This window comes from Phaseolus vulgaris, chromosome 4, assembly GCF_000499845.2.
Source record: "Phaseolus vulgaris cultivar G19833 chromosome 4, P. vulgaris v2.0, whole genome shotgun sequence".
Classification (NCBI taxonomy): domain Eukaryota; kingdom Viridiplantae; phylum Streptophyta; class Magnoliopsida; order Fabales; family Fabaceae; genus Phaseolus; species Phaseolus vulgaris.
In genome coordinates, this window is record NC_023756.2 from 11,727,904 (window position 1) to 11,749,436 (window position 21,533).

At 35.6% G+C, this 21,533-nt stretch overlaps 1 protein-coding gene across 1 annotated transcript; it reads right to left on the bottom strand.

Annotated features, from left to right (window-relative positions):
* Window positions 1-4,729: 4,729 nt before the first annotated feature.
* Window positions 4,730-8,665, bottom strand: LOC137837283 (mitochondrial import receptor subunit TOM20-like). The gene is made up of 6 exons (XM_068646241.1): window positions 8,364-8,665; window positions 8,020-8,098; window positions 7,447-7,616; window positions 7,292-7,339; window positions 5,707-5,799; window positions 4,730-5,125 (listed from the first exon to the last, which is right to left on the bottom strand). The coding sequence occupies exons 1-6, from the start codon at window positions 8,460-8,462 to the stop codon at window positions 4,988-4,990; spliced, it is 627 nt and encodes a 208-aa protein (XP_068502342.1). The 5' UTR covers window positions 8,463-8,665; the 3' UTR covers window positions 4,730-4,987.
* Window positions 8,666-21,533: the final 12,868 nt, after the last annotated feature.

A 21,533-nucleotide genomic window follows, 5' to 3' on the forward strand; every position in this document is an offset into this window, starting at 1 on the left:
ATTGTTTGTTGCCTTCCTTTTCTCTTGCACATATAATACAAAATAGAAAAGAAATTTCGACAAAATCTTAATATTATTGTATGTGTTAAAAGGTTGATTACCCATGTATTTTTCTTGGACATATTTCTGGATCTATTTTTGCAACCTCTGCTATTGTGCCCATATTGTTGACATGTGCTACATTTCATCCTTAAGTTTGTTTTGTTTATTTGTTGGCATGGTCATCTTCATCCACTTCTCTCATCTTTAATTTTCTTAGCCTTCCTAAAGGTGTCTTATACAGTGGAGGTAGAATATGTTGGAATTAGTTCTTGGCCACAACTGTTGTCCATTTATGGCAAGAATTTCTTAGTTGCAACATGCAAGATATGCATCCCTTTTGTAGTATCTCAGTATTTGTAACATAATCTTCAGGCTATTCTAGCTTATAGTTGATTGCATCAACAACATATCTATAGGGTATACCTACTAAATTTCAGAAATAACAGGTACATGTGTGATGCTTAAGATCTACAACATATTTTTCTATTGTAAAACCCTGTGTAACCTCAAACTTCTCTTGTCCATACCACACAGGTAAACAATTTCCACTACTATGAACCTCCCTTTCTAACCTTATTAGGCTTTGGCATAATAGTCCTAATATAAGTACCAAATTTTTCATTCAATGTTGCAATTATTGGTCCTAATCTAGTCAATTATTGTAAGGATTAGTTTATTTCAAGCAATCAGTATTGTACCACTAAATGATTCTAAAAAGTTTTTCATAAGCACATCACACCAAGGGTAGTTGCTAAAAGCATGTCTACACCAAGTTGAACTTGAAATTCCAATTAACCAGTCATATGCATTTTCACTTACCTTTTCATCTCTTGCACCTTTGCATCATGAGATTGGTAGTAGGTTGCTTTAGCAGCATCCATTTTAAGGTCTCATATAAGTAAGTCCCTCTAAATCTTTTCTTAAAATTGTTATTCAAATTCCTAAGACAAAACCTCTGCTCCATCCTAGGTAAAATTTCATCAAATACTATCAAAAGTTCGTACACATAATGAATTTGTGATCAGTAATTCCATCATATAGTCATTAATACAAAAACTTTGGTACCTTCTATTGATTTGAAATAAACATCCAACGGTTGGTTTGGATATCAACAATATCCTCTAATAGTAACCGTCAAGAACCATCTCCACGGCTCCTTCCCTTCATTTTCCACAACTACAAATGCAAGGGGAAAGTATTGGTCATTTGCCTCTTTTCCTACTACTACCAACAATTGCCCATCATATTTACTTTTCAATTGACATCCATCTAGCCTACAACCAGCTAAAAATCCTCTTTTGCAACCCTCCAAACACATAGAAACTGCCAAACCCTGACTATAAAATTTGATTAGGTGGTTGGTTGACTTTAATCTTACAAATACTTGCAAAACTAACACGTTTTATTTCAGCCACGTAATCAAATAGTTGGAAATATTGTTGTTGTCAATCTCTCTCAATGATATGCATAACCTTATTTTTGGCCCTCAAAGCCCTCCAAGTAGTGACTCCAATAGTGTAAGTTCTTTTAATGTTATCAATAATCTTATTTGTTGTCATGTTCCCAACAGTTTTAAATTTCTCCAACACAACTTTTGGCAGGCAGTCTTTATTTTCATTTTTGTTGACAAATACCCTCCCACGTGTATGCCTCTGAACAAGTGTTTTCAATCTAAAAGTCTCACTGACACCCACCTCCAACATCACAAATCCAAACCTCTTTTTGCATATTGCCCTAACTCTAACATGATCATTTTTCACAAATTCAACTTCTCTACCATTCAACTCATAGTGCTTCATAATATCTTGTTTGAAGGATGCAAATTCCATCCCAACCTTGAATTTAAAGTTCATGGACAAGTCTTGCATTCTGAACTTTGGAAATTTTTGCACACAATTTCCTTCTTCATCAACATCACTAACTAACTCATCACTAGTGTAATCTTGGTGTATTTCATGATTATCAAAGGTTCCCTCACACTTACTCTTATCTCTATCTTGAGGTACACTCTCACCTTTGTTCATCTTGTTTATCAAACGTGCCCATCTTTTCACCACATAATCCAAATTTATGCCTAGACCAATTCCTTCAGCGTTTTCATCCTTATCTTCATTGTCATCCTCATCTTTATCAATCAGTTCATCATTATCATCTTCATCATGCATTACACTCACCAAATCCTCTATAACATCATCTTCTAAACCATCGAATTCAATCTCAAAATACTGCATTACATCATCATCTACATCACCAAATTCATTTCTTATATCCTTTATACTATCACATTCCACACCATGAAATTTAGTCCCCAATTCCTCTATTTCATCAACTCTAACACCAACATTTGTCTTATCATCCTCCATACTAGCACCAACATTTGTCTTATCTTCCTCCACACCACACCAGCAATCCCAAGCCCTTCTACACCAACAAATCTAGCATACTCAATTATATGTGGTTCACTAACCAGAATGTGTTGAACATAAATTTTTACTTCCTTATTTATGTTTTCTACATAGCGAATTCCATATCATCTCTGTCATCAATTAATTACTGAAATTTGTGTCCATCCTTCCTATCTTAGGTTTCCACCATAGCTCAATCTCACAACCATACTTCAAAATATGATTATGTGTCTTAATCCAATTCATGATAAACATGTTTTTCACCTCCTTGGTAATGTGACGAAGGAGATCTTATAATTTTTTCCATATGATGAAGACTCACAGTGAAACTCATTTCCTACATTTTTTTCGAATATCATTCTTGACAACAAAACAAACTAGAAACAAATAAAACCCTACATTTTCAACCAAAAAATTCTTGCCTTTTCAAGCCAAGGTCATTGTAAGAAAAAGCCCTAAAGATCACCCCACGAAAGCCCCAATTTATGAACAACAAATGATGTATAAAACACTTACCACGTTATCAACAAACACATTTGCACTACTCACAATCAACCAAAACACACAATCACGAACCAATGTGTCTTCACCTTGATTCCACAAGCGAAATCATATCCTCAAGTGCAATCTACTCACACAATAGAGCAAGTCAATGGAATTTTGAGTCAAACTTTGTCACTCTAGGTTATCAATCATTAAGTCATACTGAATGACCTATATGGAACACAAAAAGAAGTCCAAGTTGGCACTCTGTTAGCCACATCAAAAAAAAAATTAACACTTCGTCTTTTAATACAAAGACGAAAAATATATTTAATTCTTATTTGAAAGCTATTTTTTTCACATAAATTTCAACCTAATCCTCTCATGCTTTTTGTTAGGGATGACAATGTGAAACGGGTCATGCTGACCGGCCACAGCCAGCTACTGAAAAACGAAGGACGGACTCACTAATTCAACCCGTTGATCCGCTTAGATCCGCACTACATAACCTGCAATCCACACGGACCAACAACAAAACAAATTGGCCCACTAACATGTATAAATAAAAAATTAATTATTATTTTTTTTTTAAAAAAATATAATACTCCACTCATTCATTCATTATTACAATATGACTTTTACATTATTTTAAAAAAAAAATTTAATGTACTAAAATAAATATTTTATTTTATTCATCTGAAAAAGTTAATATTAAAAATAATAAATTTAATTTTCAGAAAAATATATTTAAAATATGTTAATAAAAATAGTATTAAAAGAGATATTTCAGTAAGATAATCACTAAAAAATTAGTTATTTTGTAGTAAAATTTTGATAGATACTCATATATATATATAGAAAAGAATATAAATATAAAATAAAATTTAATTATTTTTAATCAAACTCTATCATCCTGAATTCTTTTATATTATTATCTTAATTGAATTATCAACCTGAATTCTTTTATATTATTATCTTATTGAATGAAATGAAAGTGAGATGAAATTTTAATTTTTTAACGGCAGAAATAGGATTTTTTTATAATTAATAAAAATTTAATTTAAAAAAAAAAACTTTTCTACGCAAATTGACAAATGGCAACTGCAGGACGAGCCCAGCCCATGAAATAAACCTGCATTCCTTGACAGAATAGACCTATACAAGACGGATCAGGTCACCTATTTTTTACTTTTTTTCTTTTATAAATAATTCGTGTAACAAATGATTCATTAAACGTTAAAATGCAACCTAATTGAAATATTAAAGTTTCGTAATGATGTCAATCATGATTTTAATAACATATATAAATGTTAATGTTAGAAATCATTTATAGAGGACGAGCTCGTAGATTTAATATTTGATTATCCTTTACATAATAGGAATATTTTGATAAATATTACGTAATAAGAATATATTAAGTAAATTATTTCAGAGAGAATATTCCCCAAATAACTCATCTGCTTTGAAAGTTGAACAACAATACTAGTTCCGAGATAGACCCATTTGGACAAATTCTCCAGATGTCCATCAAGGAGAGAAATATAAAATTAAAAATATAAAATGAACTTCTTAAATTAAGATTAGTTTATACATAAACTTGTAAAAAACATCTTTATCTATCTTTATTTTAACTTGAGCACTAGCTTTTAGAAAAACTCTACTTATTTTTCCAATACAGACCCAAAATTAATTTCTCACTCACAAATTTATTAAAGCACGTCACAGTCAGAACTAACTGTCTATTTACCAAACTAACACTAACACTAATGAAGCTAAGTCATAAATGAAAAACCAAAACCTTGGCGTAAAACTCTTATTATATTCAATACTTGACTGAAGGCAATGCTTTTAATTCTGCAATACTAGCAAAAATGTAAACCGGACACATTTAACTGCGCAACCCACAGTAGGAAAAAAATTTGTATGACAGATAAGATACACCAATGGCTACATCATTAAAAACATAACTACTGTGACAAGGTAAACAAACGGCACTGACCCAAATTAAATATCTCTCAATAATCAATAATGTATGAGATAGAATCAAATGATTTCACTTATCGAGGAGGTGGAGGAGGAGGAGGAGGAGGCAGGTTCGATTTTGCGAATCCCACCCATGCAACAATGCCAACTGCCAGAATTATCCATCCAAATATGTCATACTTCAGATCACTACTCTTCTTTTTCTTCTGCGTCTGACAAAAAACAAACAAAATAGGTAATAAAACTCCAATACAAAGCAGAAGACATGCTTACTGATATTCTTGTATGGGTTGTACTTGGCTCTTGAATTTTTCAAATAAAATGCACATCAATCTATCTCAAAGCATGTATACACTGATTAGGTAAACTAAGATCCATACAAAGTCACTTTGGTCCACTCATGGTAAAACCTACGAGTCCATAGTATAAAATTAGTCACGCATGCCTTAGTCACTAAGTTCCTACTTCACTACAAAAACCAAACTTATCGTAGAAAAGTTAACATTTAGCACCATTAACTTGCAAATGTAATGACACAGTACATTCGAGTCAACAAACTCCTTTATTTCACTGAATCTGCACTCCTTGTTTTTTTCTTCATCAAAGAACAGTGCATATATGAAGATGATTTCAAGTTAAGTTACTAAAATCTCAGAAAAATCAATTAATTAACAAATTGATGTGAAATATATATTGTTTGTTCATAAAAAGTCAAGAATTATACAAAAACAAAAAAAAAACTGATACAAAATAATCACAAGGTTAAGCTAGACAAACAAGACAAAAATATTACCTTTGTACCCGAAGATGTAGAGGATCCAGCTGTTGCTGCCTGCTGCTGCTGACCAAATCCATGCTTATGAAGTTCTACATGAAGCTCAGGAGCCTGAAAAGAAAGGCATTAGTAAATTGACCCAGAAGCCAATCTCAGAACAAGTTCATGATCCTTTTTTTTATTTAAATAAACAAAAAGATAATTCTTGAAAGAAGGAATTGGATGAGTGGATAAGGTACCATCAAATAAAAAACAAGGAACAAATCCACTTCAAAGAATAGTCAATTATGTATCAATCTTTTGACAAGGGGGAACGGAACCCTTTTGTGAAGGAACAAAACCTTTGGACATCTTCCTCTTATTTTCCATTATTTACATTGAATTCAATAAAAGCAAGATTTTCCTCCCCATTTATATGTCTGGTTCCTAACAACTCTCCTTACAACTAGATCAGTAGATGTCTTTTTCCTCACCCAATTTATACATAATTTTACTCTTCATCTTCTGCAAGTCCATTCCCCTTCCTAGAACTAGCAATGGTTTTCTCCAATCTTAGTTTCTTCCAAAAACCATTATAATCAGAAAGTGCCAATGGCCAGAAATATAACAGGAAGAAGTGAAGAAGAACCTTGGACAGAAAATGTTTGGGATGCAGAAGAAAAAAAAAGACAGAGGAAGAAAGAAGTATGAGGAAGTGACTGGTCTGAGTTCTTAAAACCCTATTTGGTATTATGAGGAGACAAAAACAACCAAAATCCATTGAAAATGTGAGGGAAGGAAAAAATAAATAGGGGCATTAAGGGCTTCTGATAAAGAATGAGAATAATTGCATCCTCCGTTCACCATGGCAGAGAACACTCTGCTCCCACTCCTCTCATTTTTTGAGGCATTGTGAGAGTTATTTTCTGATTGACAATTATGACAATAATTTATTAAAATTTCAGTAAGAAAATCTTAATCACCAAATCCTGAACAAATATATGCTTGTAGATTACAACATCTAGACAATAAAATTTTATAGTAAAAAATCACATTATATAGTTCAAGATTATTCCATTTAGAATAGTCTCAGCAAAGGGCAGGACAGAAGAGCAGGGTTTAGGGCGGCAAAGAGCTGGGCAGGGCAAAGCAGGGAGATCAAAAGGCATCACACATAATTGGCTTGGCTTTGGGTTACTAAGGACACAACCTGGATAAAAGATGGAACATCGAGATGCAAGATTTGTGCTCATCACAGACGTGCAAATCTGGTAAAATTGTCAGGACTCTTCGAAAATAATTGTGTGATCTATATAATGGGAGCTTTCTGAATCAGATCAAATAAGATGAATAGAATCAAATTCATTCAGATGTGGTCAACATGGATGTATTGACAATCTACAAATCAAGGCAAACTCATACTTTTAGCCATAAAAATAGATACCAGAACCGTTTTACAATAAAAAAATGAAAAACGCAATGAAAGACACAAAAGTGCCAACAAAATTGAACAAACTGCAACAACCGTTTATATATTCCATTGCAGCTTCCAAACACAAATCATAAGACAAAGGAGCCATTTAACCAATTTGATGGTACAAAACCAATACAATACAAAACATACCTTAGCAGCCACTTCCAACGATTTAAGGTAAAGTTCATTTAAAGGATCCTACATAAAACACAAGTACTCCATTACAAATTGTTTCAACTGCGAGTAAAATACATACCACGAGGCATCTCTGAGACTGACATTGACACTGAATAAAAAAATGGTACCTCATCAACAGCTTGTTGAAAGTACTTAGCTGCCTTATCAAAATAAACCTTTGCCTCCACCCGATCTGGAATTAAAAACGCCTGCGTGGTGTGAGCATTTCCAAGGCACCAAAGGGTGTCATGCTTCTTGGGATTCACCTCAAGCGCCTCCTCTAGCTTCGAAACAGCATCTGCTCAAAAACAGACCACAAACAAAATTTCAAAAACATAAGCACAAGAATACTCATAATATCATTATATGCTCCATTTAAAATATTAAAAAAAAAATCCGTAATTTGATAATTTCATGTTCAAACAAATGTAGGGCGCACTTGTTATATTGTATGTACTTTAAAAAAAATAAGTGTTGGCAGAATTTATGTTTCCTGAGAATTATAAAATATTAAAAAAAAACTGATTTCACGAGAAAGTCTTCAAAATAGCTCTTGATTTTGATCAGATTTTAAATTCTTCAACTACTTTCAGATTATTTGAAAAGCTGAACCGCATGAAAATCATTATCTTAAAAAAATAAGTGATAATGCCCTCAATTAACCAAAAAGGATTTAAGTAAAATAAGAAAATTAGCAGTACCTTCGGTCATTTTCTTCGACTCAGGAAAGTTCTGAAACTGAGACAACTCCAATAAAGCTCCACCCCATCTGGTTAAGTTCTGTAGAGATAAGGAGAAAAAAAACGGGTAATTTTTCGAAAAAAATGCAGAACATTTCCATTTCCATTTCCCAATCTAGCAGGCAACGACGAATTCATGTGAAAACAAAGCAAGAAAATGATGAAAACGAAAATAACAGATTAATTGCGATGATAATCTAAATAGAGTGCCGATGCGCCAATCCTGTGAGAGAAACTATCGGAGTTCGAAGGAAACGACGAATCTAAAATAAAATAAAACACAGAAAGGAAGAAGATATACGAACGTCGGCATCTGTAGGGTTCTTGACGTATTCGGCTTCTGCAGCCTTACAAGCGTGCTCGAAGAACATGAGACGATCGAAATCGGTCGGTTCCAAATCCATGGCAGTTTCAGAGCAAGAGAAATTTTGGGAACTTTCTTTTCGCTTTTAGGGTTTTGGGTTTTAGAATCAATATCTGCAGCTGCTCCTCTTATGAAGACAGTGTAACTGCTAATGACCTACTTGTAGACCTGAAATTGCCCACTCTTTTCTCAAATTACATTCCAACCACTTCTCAATTTTTTGATAAATATGATATTTGTTTTATGTGAATCAATAACCAATAAATCAATAAATATAAATATAATTTCAAACAGATGTAACACGAACGCCAAGTCTTTTACCCTTTTGTAACACCATTAAAAAAACTCACAAATAAAATAAAATATACTGAGAAAGAAAAAAAAAAAAAAAAAAAAAAAAACGCAGCTTCACCATCCATTTGTGAGGTACGCTTCAGATTATTTTCTTCAAAAATAAACCCAAATAAAAAATTTTATGCTTTATCTTTTGAAATTAATTAGTTTAGTCTCTCTTCTTCTTATTAGATTTGGTGTTAAGTCGTCCAAACTCATGAATTCAAAATATCAAGAATGATCAATTTTTGTTTTGAAAGATTGTCTGGTTTAGGGTTTAGGTTTAGGGTTTAGGGTTTTACTGATATATTTGAGTGGAAGTCCACCTCTCGAGATCTCTGACGCTAAGTTAGTAAGAATATAATAATATATGAGTAGTAAGTATCAAAATATAAGTAAGAAATACCTCTTATAATTGTATTTATAGACTCAAAGAGTCATGACGTGTACTAATAACCGTTTTGATATGGTGTGAGTTTCATGGACACATTCTGGGTTTCATGGTCACGTTGGAGTGGTTATAACTACCTAAGGGCGATTATAAGCATGATTCATGGTTAATTACACGTGGTTGATATCCATCTTGCTAATGGATATTAGTTGCCCCGAATTTCGTGGGTCGGATGTAATACACAAGCCCCAAGCTTGGAAATCCAACTTGAAGAGATCTAGCTTGAACAATACAATTTACATAATTAAGGTTGACATTTGCAACCACTTATAGCTCCATGGTTTGAGCTTATCCAATTGATGACTTAAACTTAATGTAATAATTATGGTGATCATTGTTATTAAATAATAACTAAGAGACATCATAAATATGTAATAAATAATGAAATTATATGCGCATTAATGAAGGGGTTTTCTAACTAATGATGAAATATACATTTTCGATAAGTCATGTCAGCATAATAAACTGCATTTCAATTAATTTGGCCGAAAAGTACATGAGGTATGCAATCGAAATGACCCTTCATTTATCATGAAAAGACACATCGTCTCAAGGAAAGGAAATTAGGATTCTAGGATTTTCTTGAAATATTTTTTTCCCGCTTGAAACGAGTTTACGAAACAGTTCCACCTTACACATATAAAAGAATTTATTCCTTTCATTCAGACTTTTCACCTTCACTTGCTCTCTCTTTGCACTCTTGTGGTGTTGCTTGTTCCTCCATTGTCGCTTTCTTGTGTAAAAGCTTTCTTTGTCTAGGTAAGTACTTATGTCTTCTTCTTTATTTTCTTCTTCTTCACCCTCTGCCTCTTTTTCTTCAGGTAGGGATACCCCTCTAATGAATAGGGATGTTACCCCTATTGGTGTAGGATCTTCCTTGAGTCCCTCTTACTCATTCTCTATCCAAGGTGATTCCTCAGAGATTAAATCATCGCCAGTGACTACGTTGAAATCGCTCCCGTCACCATTGTCATGGCTTCTACTGCCATTCTACCTGGGTTTCCAAAGGCCTAAGGGTTGAAGGGTAAGTGAAAAGTCTTTACTCAAAACATTGCAAAAATCTCAACAACCATCGTTGTCAAGGGAAATATGAAGAATAAATTTCCTCATATCTCTGATTCTAAGTCCTCATGGGTACTCAGTGAGGTAAACCACTATACCTCAGTGTTTACTTCCAAAGATAAAGTTGGAGAGATTATCTCCATTTTCCATGTTTGCTAGGAAGCTTTGTCCGACTTTGTCTCAAACAAACCATGCTTTTCATCTAATCGGGCTTTCATGAAACCTACCCCTGATGGTGAGGACTTTACCTTTGTATATGAGTACTTTTTTAAAGAGTTTGATATTTCTTTCCTTTTATCTGCCTTCGAGTGTCGTATGTTGATGATGATTAATGTAGCTCTGAGCCAACTCCATCCCAATAGTTCAGCTTTTCTGAAGGCCTTCCTAGTTTTGTGTTGTTATCTCCACATTATGGGAAAAATCCTAGAGGGAGAGGCTCAATTGAAGGCTCTTGAAGAAGAAAATCAATAGCTATTAAAAAAGAAGGCGAAAGCGGATGGTGCTTCTCAAGTTTACACACTGATCATATTTCATTTATCATTTTTTTTGTACTAGGAATTTTGATGTACTTATTTCATTTACCTTTTTATAACACTTTGAAGAACTCAAATCCAGAATTTCAGAAATTTTCAGTAGGCAAATAAATTGCAATAAATCGAAACAGTCATCACGTTTTCAAGAAAACAGAGGAAACCTAACAAGAATGAAAAACAGAATTAAGAACTACAAAAGACATAATAGAAGTGATGTTTAAGAACTTGTATAGGTCCATGACACAAGTATGAACTCAAAACTAAAAAGAAAAGTACTAAAGGATCAAGAAAACAAACACATAAATTTGTACTCAACACAAAATCAAGAAACCAAAATTATCAATAAAAGGACTACATAGAATTGATAACATTTTTGGAGAAACATGACTTTGACAAAACATATAAGGATTCAAAAATCAAAATGACACAAACACAATATAATAAGAACAAGAAAACAGCAAGAAAACTAAAAAATAAACCTAAAACAGAAAGGTAACAACAAGAATGTAAAGCTCTTGAATTAAAAGTGCCAAAACAACCTAAACACACATAAGAACAAACCTAAGACTCATGATACCACATGATATGATTCCAATAACATGATAGAGATATTACAAGGACATGTTATGGATTCAACTTGAGTTGGAATATGATTAGGCACTTTTCTAGAATTGGATCAATGTTCTTAACATTCAAGAACTCACCAAATCACAAGCAACCAAGCCAAACTCATATAGAAACCCATTTTATGACAAAGGAACCGATTAAAACAAGTAAGAGAGCAAATGAACCGATTAAAACAACCTAGGAGTCAAATGAACCGAACAAAAACAAGATAAAATGCAAATGAACCGATTAAAACAAGATAGAAAGTAAATGAATCGATTAAAAGCAAGCTAGAACACAAATGAGCCGATTAAAATGACTAGAAATACCTAAGACATGTTTTAGAGTTTATTTGGACATGGAAATGGATAAATAAGATGGAAAGAAGAAGGGAACTTATATGGTTGGAGTCCTTGGAGAGGAGCACGCCACTTGAAGGATGCAAAGCTTCAAGATGAGTGTAGATGCCACCACTTGAGGTTCCAAGAGCGCGCTCAAGATAAGACTAGAATAAGAGAAGACACAAGTCTCTCAATCACTCACCAATTTGGGAGAATTTATGTACTCAAAATATCAAATCTGTATTTGAAGGACTCAAGCCCTCCTTTTATAGGAGAAGGACCGGTCATGAATGTACAAGAAGCTTACGAAGGAAGCTATCCAAGGTTGCCTTGCAACTCTTCCACTTCTAGCGCCTAAAGTGGAGAAAGAAGGGACACCTTCTAGACTTCTTCCTAAAGCTAATATCTAAAGATGCTTTACACAAGAGGTATCTTTAGGTTTCCCTCTTAGCACCTACCTAAACACTATTATAAGCATTTTAATTTTTATACAAAAGAAACTACAAAAAGAGAAAACATTTGAACACTATTTCCTAATTCTTTAAATTTGCTCCTTGTAATCCTTTGAGATAAAAAGGATGATGAGCTAATATTCCTCTGAGCATCTTCAACTTCGACCTCTTTCTCTTCTTCTTCTTCTTGATCTCCATCATAGGGATACTTAGGTTAGAAAGGATCAAGTGAGATCCTTGGAGAAACTTAGATAAAGAGGTTATGTTGGTTTAGGATCAGAGAGTTTGAACTTCAAAATCCAATCAAGCTAAGAAGGCCAAAGCCTCAAAATAAGTAAAGGACCAATCTATGAAGGAGGAAAACCTAAAGTCAGCCTGGTACCAACACTCAAGGATCCATGTTTGTTTTGTTTAACTTCTCATATTAAACTATTATTGTAAGATCTTATCACGAGTTGCTAAGTTAATCTTGTTGGGATTGGATGGTAATGTGATATTTTTGGAGTTATTGTTGTTTATAAATGCATGATTCTTTTCTATATTCAAATTTCTTGGGTTTGGTATAATGTGCTTTGTAAGAATTAATGGCCTTAACAAGAAAGGGGGTGAATTGTTTAAGGGAAGTTTTTCGTAAATACTGGCTAAGATTGAAGATTAATGATGATTTACAGATCAAGGAATCAGATCAGCCAAGAAAACAAATTTATTAAAACTGTTATCAGAAAAAAAACTGGTTGAATATACAAATTAACCGATTGTTTATGGCAACAGAGACAAATGAAACATATTTTAAATGAGTGAGAGAGAGAGAGAGAGAAAATTACACAAGCAATTATACTGGTTCACTCCTTACTAGAGCTACATCCAATCCCCAGAAAATCACTGGGTATTCACTAGGTAACCAACAACAAATTACAACACACCACAACCTCAAAGAGGTGATCTTAACCACTCAAGAACACACACACCCTCTTTGACTTCACATACACAGTCAAAACAACCCTCTGACCTTATAGATACACATTTTACAAGAATTCAAACTAAAAAAAAATTCAAGAGAATATGGAACAAATTACACCTGATTACAGGAAATCACAGTTGCTCCTAATCCACTCTTTAACCAAAGCACAACCCAAGGCAATCTTGCTTCCTTGAATCCAAATTTTCACTAAAAAATCCTTTATGAATCTCTTTTTTCTCTAAATGAAATAGGAAGGGTAATCACAACTTTATAGCTCATCAAACTAGCCGTTTTAATTAATTAAACATGAGCCAAAACAGTTTGTAAATAATTGAAAACAGATTTAACAGTTTTATGAAAAGCTATTAAGAAATTCAAAAATCAACATGTTGAAATGTCAATTCTTTGGGAAGATACCAGTGAGTTCAGACGGCGTCAGAACAATAGGGTGTAGTGTGTACTTGGAGACTTTAACTCCATTTGAAGACAGGAAGAGAGAAGGAGTATGCTCTAAGTGTCTGACTACAAAAGAGATATCATAGGGTTTAATGATTTATTGAAAAGTCTGAACTTGTGGATGTACCGATGGTAGGTTGAAAGTTTACTTGTTACAAGCCGAACAGGTCAGTTAAAAGAAGAATAGACAGGGTTTTGGTGTCTAGGGAATGGCTGGATGCGTGGTCGGATTGTAAACAATTTGTCTTAAGTATAATTGTTTCTAATTATTGCGCCTCAGTGTTTAAGGACTCGATAATGGATTGGGGTCCGAAACTGCTTAGAAACTTGGATGCGTGGCAGGGTGATGGTAGGTTTAAAGATTTTGTCAAGAGCAAGTGGCATATCTATGAAGTGCAAGGGGGAGGTATGTTTGTTTTAAAGAAACAATGATGAAGTTGAAGGCTGATTTAAAAATCTGGAATAGGGATGTCTTTGGTTTTATGAACCTTGCAAGGGACAAAATGTTCAAGTTACAAGAGTTGGATGAAAGAGACGATGAAAGCGATATCGATGAGCAAAGAAAGGAGGAGAGGCGGTTGTTGCTGGTAGAACATAGTCGGTTTCTATTTAAGCAAGAAGCCATCTTGAAGCAGAAAGCCCGACATTAGTGGTTGGAGCATGGAGACCTTAATACATGCTTTTTCCATTCAATTGTCAAGTGGAGGAGGGCGAGGAATGGTTTAAATGGAGTTTTCGTGGACGACTTATGGTGTGATGATAAATAGGTGGTAAAGGATAAGGTTAGAAGTTTTTTTAAATCTCGGTTTGATGGAGTTGACGAAGCTCCTGTCAGGTTGGATAATGTCAGTTTAGCTCAGTTTCTGGGGAGGAGAATAGAATGTTGGTCGAAGATATATCTAAAGAAGAAGTTAAATTTGTAGTATGGAGTTGTGAAAGCTTGAAGAGTCCTGGTCCCGACGGTTTTAACTTTGGCTTTTTTTAAAGTTCTGTTGGGAGATTTTAAAAGAGGATGTTCTGAAGGCTGTGAACGAGTTTGCAGATAGAGGCAGTTGGCCCAGAGGGTCAAATGCGTCTTTCATTTGTTTGGTTCCCAAGATTGACAGCAGCTAAGTGACTTCAGACCTATCTCTTTGGTAAGTTGTTTATACAAAATCGTTTCAAAGGTTTTGTCTCTTAAGTTGAAGAAGGTGACTAGTAAGTTGATTGATACTAAGTAATTTGCTTTCCTGGAAGGAAGGGACTTATTAGATAGTGTCCTCGTGGGCAATGAGGTTTTAGAGGAGGTGAAGCGGAGGAAGAAGAGTTGTGTATACTTTAAAGTTGATTACGAAAAGGCATATGCTCTGTAAGTTAGGAGTTTTTATATTACATGCTTGGAAGGTTAGGCTTATGCGAATAATGGATCAGATGGATTAAATCCTGTTTGGATTTTTCCTCTGTGTTGGTGCTTGTAAATGGGAGTCCTACTTCAGAGTTTTACCCGAAGAGGGGTTTACGTCAAGGCGACCCTCTTGCGCCTTTTCTGTTTCTTATTGTGGCGGAAGGATTGGCAGGTGCTATAAGGAAAGCTATAGAGCAGAATCTGGTGGAGAGTTTGGAGGTTGGGGTACAAAAGGTTAAGGTAAATATGCTTCAATATACGGATGATACTCTGTTTCTTTGTAAATCTAACTTTAAATATGTTTTCAATTTGAAAGTCATTCTGCATTATTTTGAGTTAGCCTCTAGTTTGAAGGTCAATTTTTCGAAGAGTAGAATTGGAGGGGTGGGGGTTGACCACACTGTGATTCAGTAGTTTGTTGTAATCCTTAATTGCGAAGTGATGAAAACTCCTTTCAAATATTTAGGGTTGCTTGTGGTGGGGAGCCACAAGAGAGTCTCGTTTTGGGAAAGAGTGATAGAAAGAGTTAAGAGTAGGTTGGGAAGATGGAAAGGTAGATTTCTTTCGTTGGTCGGGAGAGTTTTTCTCAGTAAGTCGGTTCTTTCTTCTATCTCGCTTTTTTATATATCTATGTATAAGTTGCCTTCTGCTGTGCTAAAGGAGATTGAAAAAAAATCAGAGAAGGTTTTTGTGGGGATGGGGTTCAGAAGGAAGGAAACTAGCGTGGGTTTCGTGGAAAAAGGCTTGCGAGCCTAGAGAAGCTGACGGTCTTGGTATTTTAAACTTAAAGCTTTTCAATACGACTCTGCTGGGAAAGTGGATTTGGCGTTTGGACCGAGAAAGGTGGTTTATGGAAGGAAATTCTCGACTCTAAGTACGAAGGTTGGAGAATCTTGCAAGAACAAATGAGTAATGCTAAGGATTCCAGCTGGTGGAGAGTTTTGAAGGTGGGGGATGGAGGAATGGGGTAGAACCTTTGAAAACTGTTGTGAGTGGAGAGTGGGAAACAGGAAGCATGTTCATTTCTGGAAAGATGTTTGGGTGGGCAACGAAGATTTGAAAAGTAAATTTCCAAGACTGTATTCTTTATGTGGTAATAAAGAAGGTAATTTAGAGTCTTGCGGGGAGTGGGTTAACGTTAGTTGGGAGTGGAAGTTAGTCTAAAGGAAAGGTTTGTTTGATTGAGAGAAAAGTCAGGAAGTCCAGTTGTTACAAGAGGTGCATGGAAAGGCCCCGGTCTTGAGTATTGAAGATAGTCGGGTTTGGAAGGTAGGTAAGAATAGTGGGTTTTCGGTAAAGTCTGCCTAGGCTAAATTAAGAGACCCCTATGAGGGAGATAGTGTGTTTGTCTCCCTCTAGAAGACTTATGCTTTACCTTCTGCCTAGTTTACTACTTGGAGGGTGTTGATTAATTCGGTTGCTACAAAAGTTAACTTGGAAAGGCGTGGGGTTTCGGTTGATAGCAACCTCTGTAGTTTTTGCAGGATGGAAGTGGAGTCGACAAATCCTCTGTTTTTTTAATGCAGGATTGCTTGGCTTGTCTAGAAACAGTGTTTTACGTGGATGGGGATTACGTCAGTTGATCATGTTGATCCAGTTTCTCACTTCTTGCAGTTTAATTTGTTAAATGTTTATGCCCAAGTTAACGTTGTTTGGAGTAGCGTTTGGATTGCAGTAGTTAATGAAATCTGGAAGCACAGAAATAAACATATTTTCCAAGGTGGTGTGATCGACCATTCGGAATGTTCACCTTGGCTCAATTAAAGGTTTGGCTTGGGTAACATCTAAATCTAATTTTGCTTGTTTTACTTATTCTGAGTGGTGCATTGATCTCGTGGCTTGTATGTTTTCAATTAAGTGAGCTTGTGCAAGGTTTATTTCTTTGGTTGGGGTGTTTGTTGTTTTAAGTTTATAAGGATTATGTTGATTAGAAGGGGTTATGTGGGCCTGTTGTGTTATGGTTATGTATAAGGGTTGAGTCACCCCTGAAGTGGTTCATATTTATTTATTTTTTCTTGCTGATAAAAAAAAAAGAATAAATCTTGGATTGACGTGCCTCAAAATACAGATCAAGATATGAATGAATTGAATAAATTTTTGGACTTTGCATTTGCTAATAAGAGCGTTGAGGGTAAGATAATTTGTTTATACATGTTTTATTTTTCAGATTTTACATTTCTAATTATGATACATTATTATATTGTAGGTTTCTGATCAAGGAAGTGTGTCAACTAATATACAAATTATGAATATCAAGAAGAACATGTGATAGTTGAAGAATATAGTATAATGAAAAAATGATATGTCCTATTAAGTGCTTTGTGAACAATATTTTAGGTTTTTATTTATAGTAGTTCATAACAATATTCTTTTGTTTTCATTATTTATCTTAGTTTATTAACTCATATTTTGTGTTTGAGTTTGATTTCAATGTGTGTAATTTATATATTTTAATATAAATTTAAGTTTGGTTATATATGTATAACTTATCAATTCAAGAGTGTTATATCAATTTATATGTTTTGTCCCGACCAGTCCTCGGCCATCGATCCAGAGACTGACCTCAGACATGATGCACTGATGATTGGTAATGGAAGGGGGCCACGTGAGGTGGGTCCCAGACTCACCTACTAGAGAATTGGTTAATCTTTGATATCCACACCCTAAACCCCGATGTTGGAGATCGAGATCGAACCCCACTAGCAGAGGAACAAGGTCGTACATCGGTCGTCAGGACGTGGTAGAGGGCCACATAAGGTGGGCCCTAGAGTTTCGTTAAGATAACAGTTAAAGACAAGAGATGTGTGGGAAGCCTAAGTCACGAGGGATCCATGCACCTGGTGTGTATGATGCAGCAAGATGTACCGATAATCCTAGGAGGCGTTAAGGTCCATTAGGGTTAGGGTCTCCAGGGAAAGCTGCATGCATGGCATGTGAATACTTAGGGCACCCACGAAGCAAATGGCGCTAGAGATTAGGTGCACAAGTTGGTACCAAAGCAGCCACTCTATCATTCGTTGCACTCCAGTTAAGGGAAGGTCATGTGCTAGATACGCTAAGATTCTATGAATAGCGACGCAAGGACATTCTCCAAGGAACCCTAGTCGAGGGTAACAACGCAAAGGTAAACCTTAGTTTCAACCTATATAAAGGGTGCCAAAACCCTAGTAAGGTACGTAGTTTCTATGACTGAAGCTAATATACACACTCGGTGTTTCTTTGCCCTAATACTGACTTGAGCGTCAGAGTGCAAACGACCGCTAGGGCGCCCCTTTGTCTTTGCAGGTGAGAGGTTTCTTGATCAAGAAGGCACATTTCTCAGGCAAGATTGAAGGGCGGCAACAGTTGTTAGAGTCAACCGGTAGGAACATTTGGCGCCCACTGTGGGGCCCGTTAAAACAAGGTCCCACTCGCAATTATGTTAAGAGTCTTTACCAACAGTATGAGGAGTACGAGAAAAGTAGCTGCTGGATCCGCAGGAAGGGTACCCTCCGGGGGAGACAATGTTACCACGCAGCAAATCTTGGATACGATGCGTGCCCTCCAAGCAGAAGTAGCGGCTTCCCGAGCGGACAGCGCAGAATTGCACATAGCCAATAAAGAACTACGTAGGGATTTACAACAGGTGGGGGAACGCGCGACAGACGAACGTGCCCCGCCGGCACCACCTAAGGCACGTTCCATGCCGTTCTCGCGAGCAATCATGAATACGACGTTACCAACGACGTCTCTGGGCCCGAAAGTCTCCTTAACAGGAGTAGAGGACCTAGAGGCCCATCTCACAGCGTTCCACACCCAGATGATGCTCACTAGAGGGTCTGATGCCGTGTACTGCAAGATGTTGATGAGCACGCTATCGGGCACGACATTGGAGTGGTTCGTTAGCCTTCCCAACGGACACATCACCAACTTCGACCAATTTGCTACACTATTCAGGGAGCAGTACTGATGGCAAATTCATGGAGCTCTTCTCGGAATCATGATCAAGGGTGCGGAAGCTATGGATTGAGATGTGCAAGATCCTCCTAGGAGCTATGGTGACCTTGAAGGTGCATGAAGAGTGTGGAAATGGGGAGGTTCAGCCAGCCCCTTTGAAGGTGGTGAAAGGTTTGAAGATTAAAAGCTTATTCCTAAGAAAGTTTAGGCAAAGAGTGAGAATGACACAATTTTGGCAGCATTTCACTATTCAATTAATCTTGAAAATACATGAGCCAAGCCCTCTTATTTATAGTGTTTAGGGGGCTGGAAATTAAAAAGAAAGTGGAGGGAAATTCAAATGAGAAGCATTTGAATTTGGAGCCAATTCCTAGTCACAAGGGAAGTGTGACTTGGTTTCTATTTTTGGCACCTCCTAAATCTATACCTACACCTTCTTTTGTGTCACATGGAAGTTGTGACTTAGCTTTATACATTTGCACCTCTTATATTTATATCTACACCTCCCTTTATGTTCTACTAAAAATACTCAAAAGTAATTACAAAAGAAAGACATCCAATGATGCTTAGTTTGCCCATATCTTCTATTTGTTGGGCTTGAGTTGAAGCTTGAACTTGTATTTGGGCTTGGGCTTTTTCTATCATGGGCTTGGGCCTCTTCCATCATCCCCTCCCTCTTGAAAAGGATTTGTCCTCAAATCCAATGCTTCTTCTTCATCATCATTATGTGAATGTATGTGGCTGGATGGTTTCCATCATCCCCTCCTTCTTGAGAGGATATGTCCTCAGATCTACAAGTTTGATCTCGAACAACAACCTTATTCCTATTTTGAAAACTAGGCTCGTCCTCCAGGATCAAATGTCCATCTCTGTGAGTCATCAAACAAATCAAATGTGTTAGTTTGAGCAGTTGTGTAAACATTAATTTTAGGAAGTTGCCATTCCTTTTGTTTTTCTATTGTTTTTGGCAACTTCTCATAATATTTCTCTATTTGTTGTTGTATTTGTTCTTGAATCCTCTCATGCATTTTCTTAACAAAATCATCTTTTGTAACTCCTTCCTTATGCACAAAGGTATGTGGATTACGAAGGGGTAATAAATCTAAAGGAGAAAGAGGATTAAGTCCATATACAACTTCAAATGGGAAAATATTGGTAGTTTTGTGAACTACGCTATGGTATGTATGCTCATCTCTAGAGTTGTGTTTGTTTTTTATGATTATTCTAGGCATATTTGAAAGAGCTATATTTTCAAATGTATTTTGACCATGCTTTTGAGGATGATAAGAATTTAAAGTGTACAACTTAGTTGCAAGTTTTCCCAAAAGAATCCTCAAATCATGGTTTGCGAAATTTGGAGCTCTATCCAACATTAGGCTTGAAGATAAACCATGAGGATGTATCACTTCTCTAGAGAAGAGTTTATCCATATCCATGAAAATGGAATCAAAACCTTTTGTTGTCCTAGGAAGCTCTAATATGAAATTTGTGTCTTCCCAAGGATCATTTGCAAAAGGTGAAGGAGTATAGAGTTTTTGAGACATTGCCTTAGGTGTAGTTTGAAAACAAGAATTGTACCTAAGGTAATGTCTTTGAACCTCTTTTCTCTTTGGGGACAAAAGTTTTCCTTTTAAAAGCGCTAGAGTTTTATCAACTCTAATTTGACCCATGAGTTCTCCTTCATGAAGACTTTCTCTCTTATGTGTAAAGATAGTCTCGTTGTTACAACCATTGTTTATGAGAATTTGTACACTTAGCAATGGTTGTCTCAATAAGACATGACAAGTTTCTTTAGGCACTACCTCACATAAAAATTTGTTTTTGTAAATGCTTATAGATAACTTGACATTCAATTGGTGATATCCTAGCACATATGAGAAATAATCTACTTTATCTTTATCTATGCAAGCTTCTTTTAAAGACTCTTCTTTTTTGCTTATGCTTGCAAGTGTTCCTTTACAAAAGGTAAGGCTTTGAGGTTGTTCAACAAGACACATATTTTCAAAGGTATTTTTAAATCTTTTGTCTTGTTGAATGACCTTGTGGGAAGGAACACTCTTCTCCCACGCCTTTTGTTTCTCAAGGGTCTTCTCATGCTTTTCTTTTTCTTTTTCTTTTTCTATAGCTTCCCTTTCGACTTCCTCTTTTTTCTTTTGTATTTTTCTTTCCTTTCTTTCTTTATGGGAAGCAAACAATTTTTCCACCCTCATTTTCCAATCTAGGCAAGCTTCTATATTTTCTTTTCCATGGAAATGGGGTTGGTCTACCCTAACCTCTCTTGGGTTTTCTTGTTCTTTTCTATCTCTTCTATGTCTTATAGGGGGTGCTTGATAATAATAATTTATTCTAAGGCTTCCCTCCCCAAAAGAATCATGATCTTTAGAGATAGATGCATGAGAAGGTAATTTTTTTAAAATGTGAGACTTCTCATCCTTTGCTTTAGTCAATTCATTAGTTTTAGCCTCATTCTCCAATTGTTTAGATGAAATTGATTGCATATCCTTGAAAAGTTGTTTCAAAAGAGATTTCAAGGATTTCACCTCACTTTTAAGAGATTTAGAGGAGTGAGAAGACATGACTAAAGCTTTGTGTATAC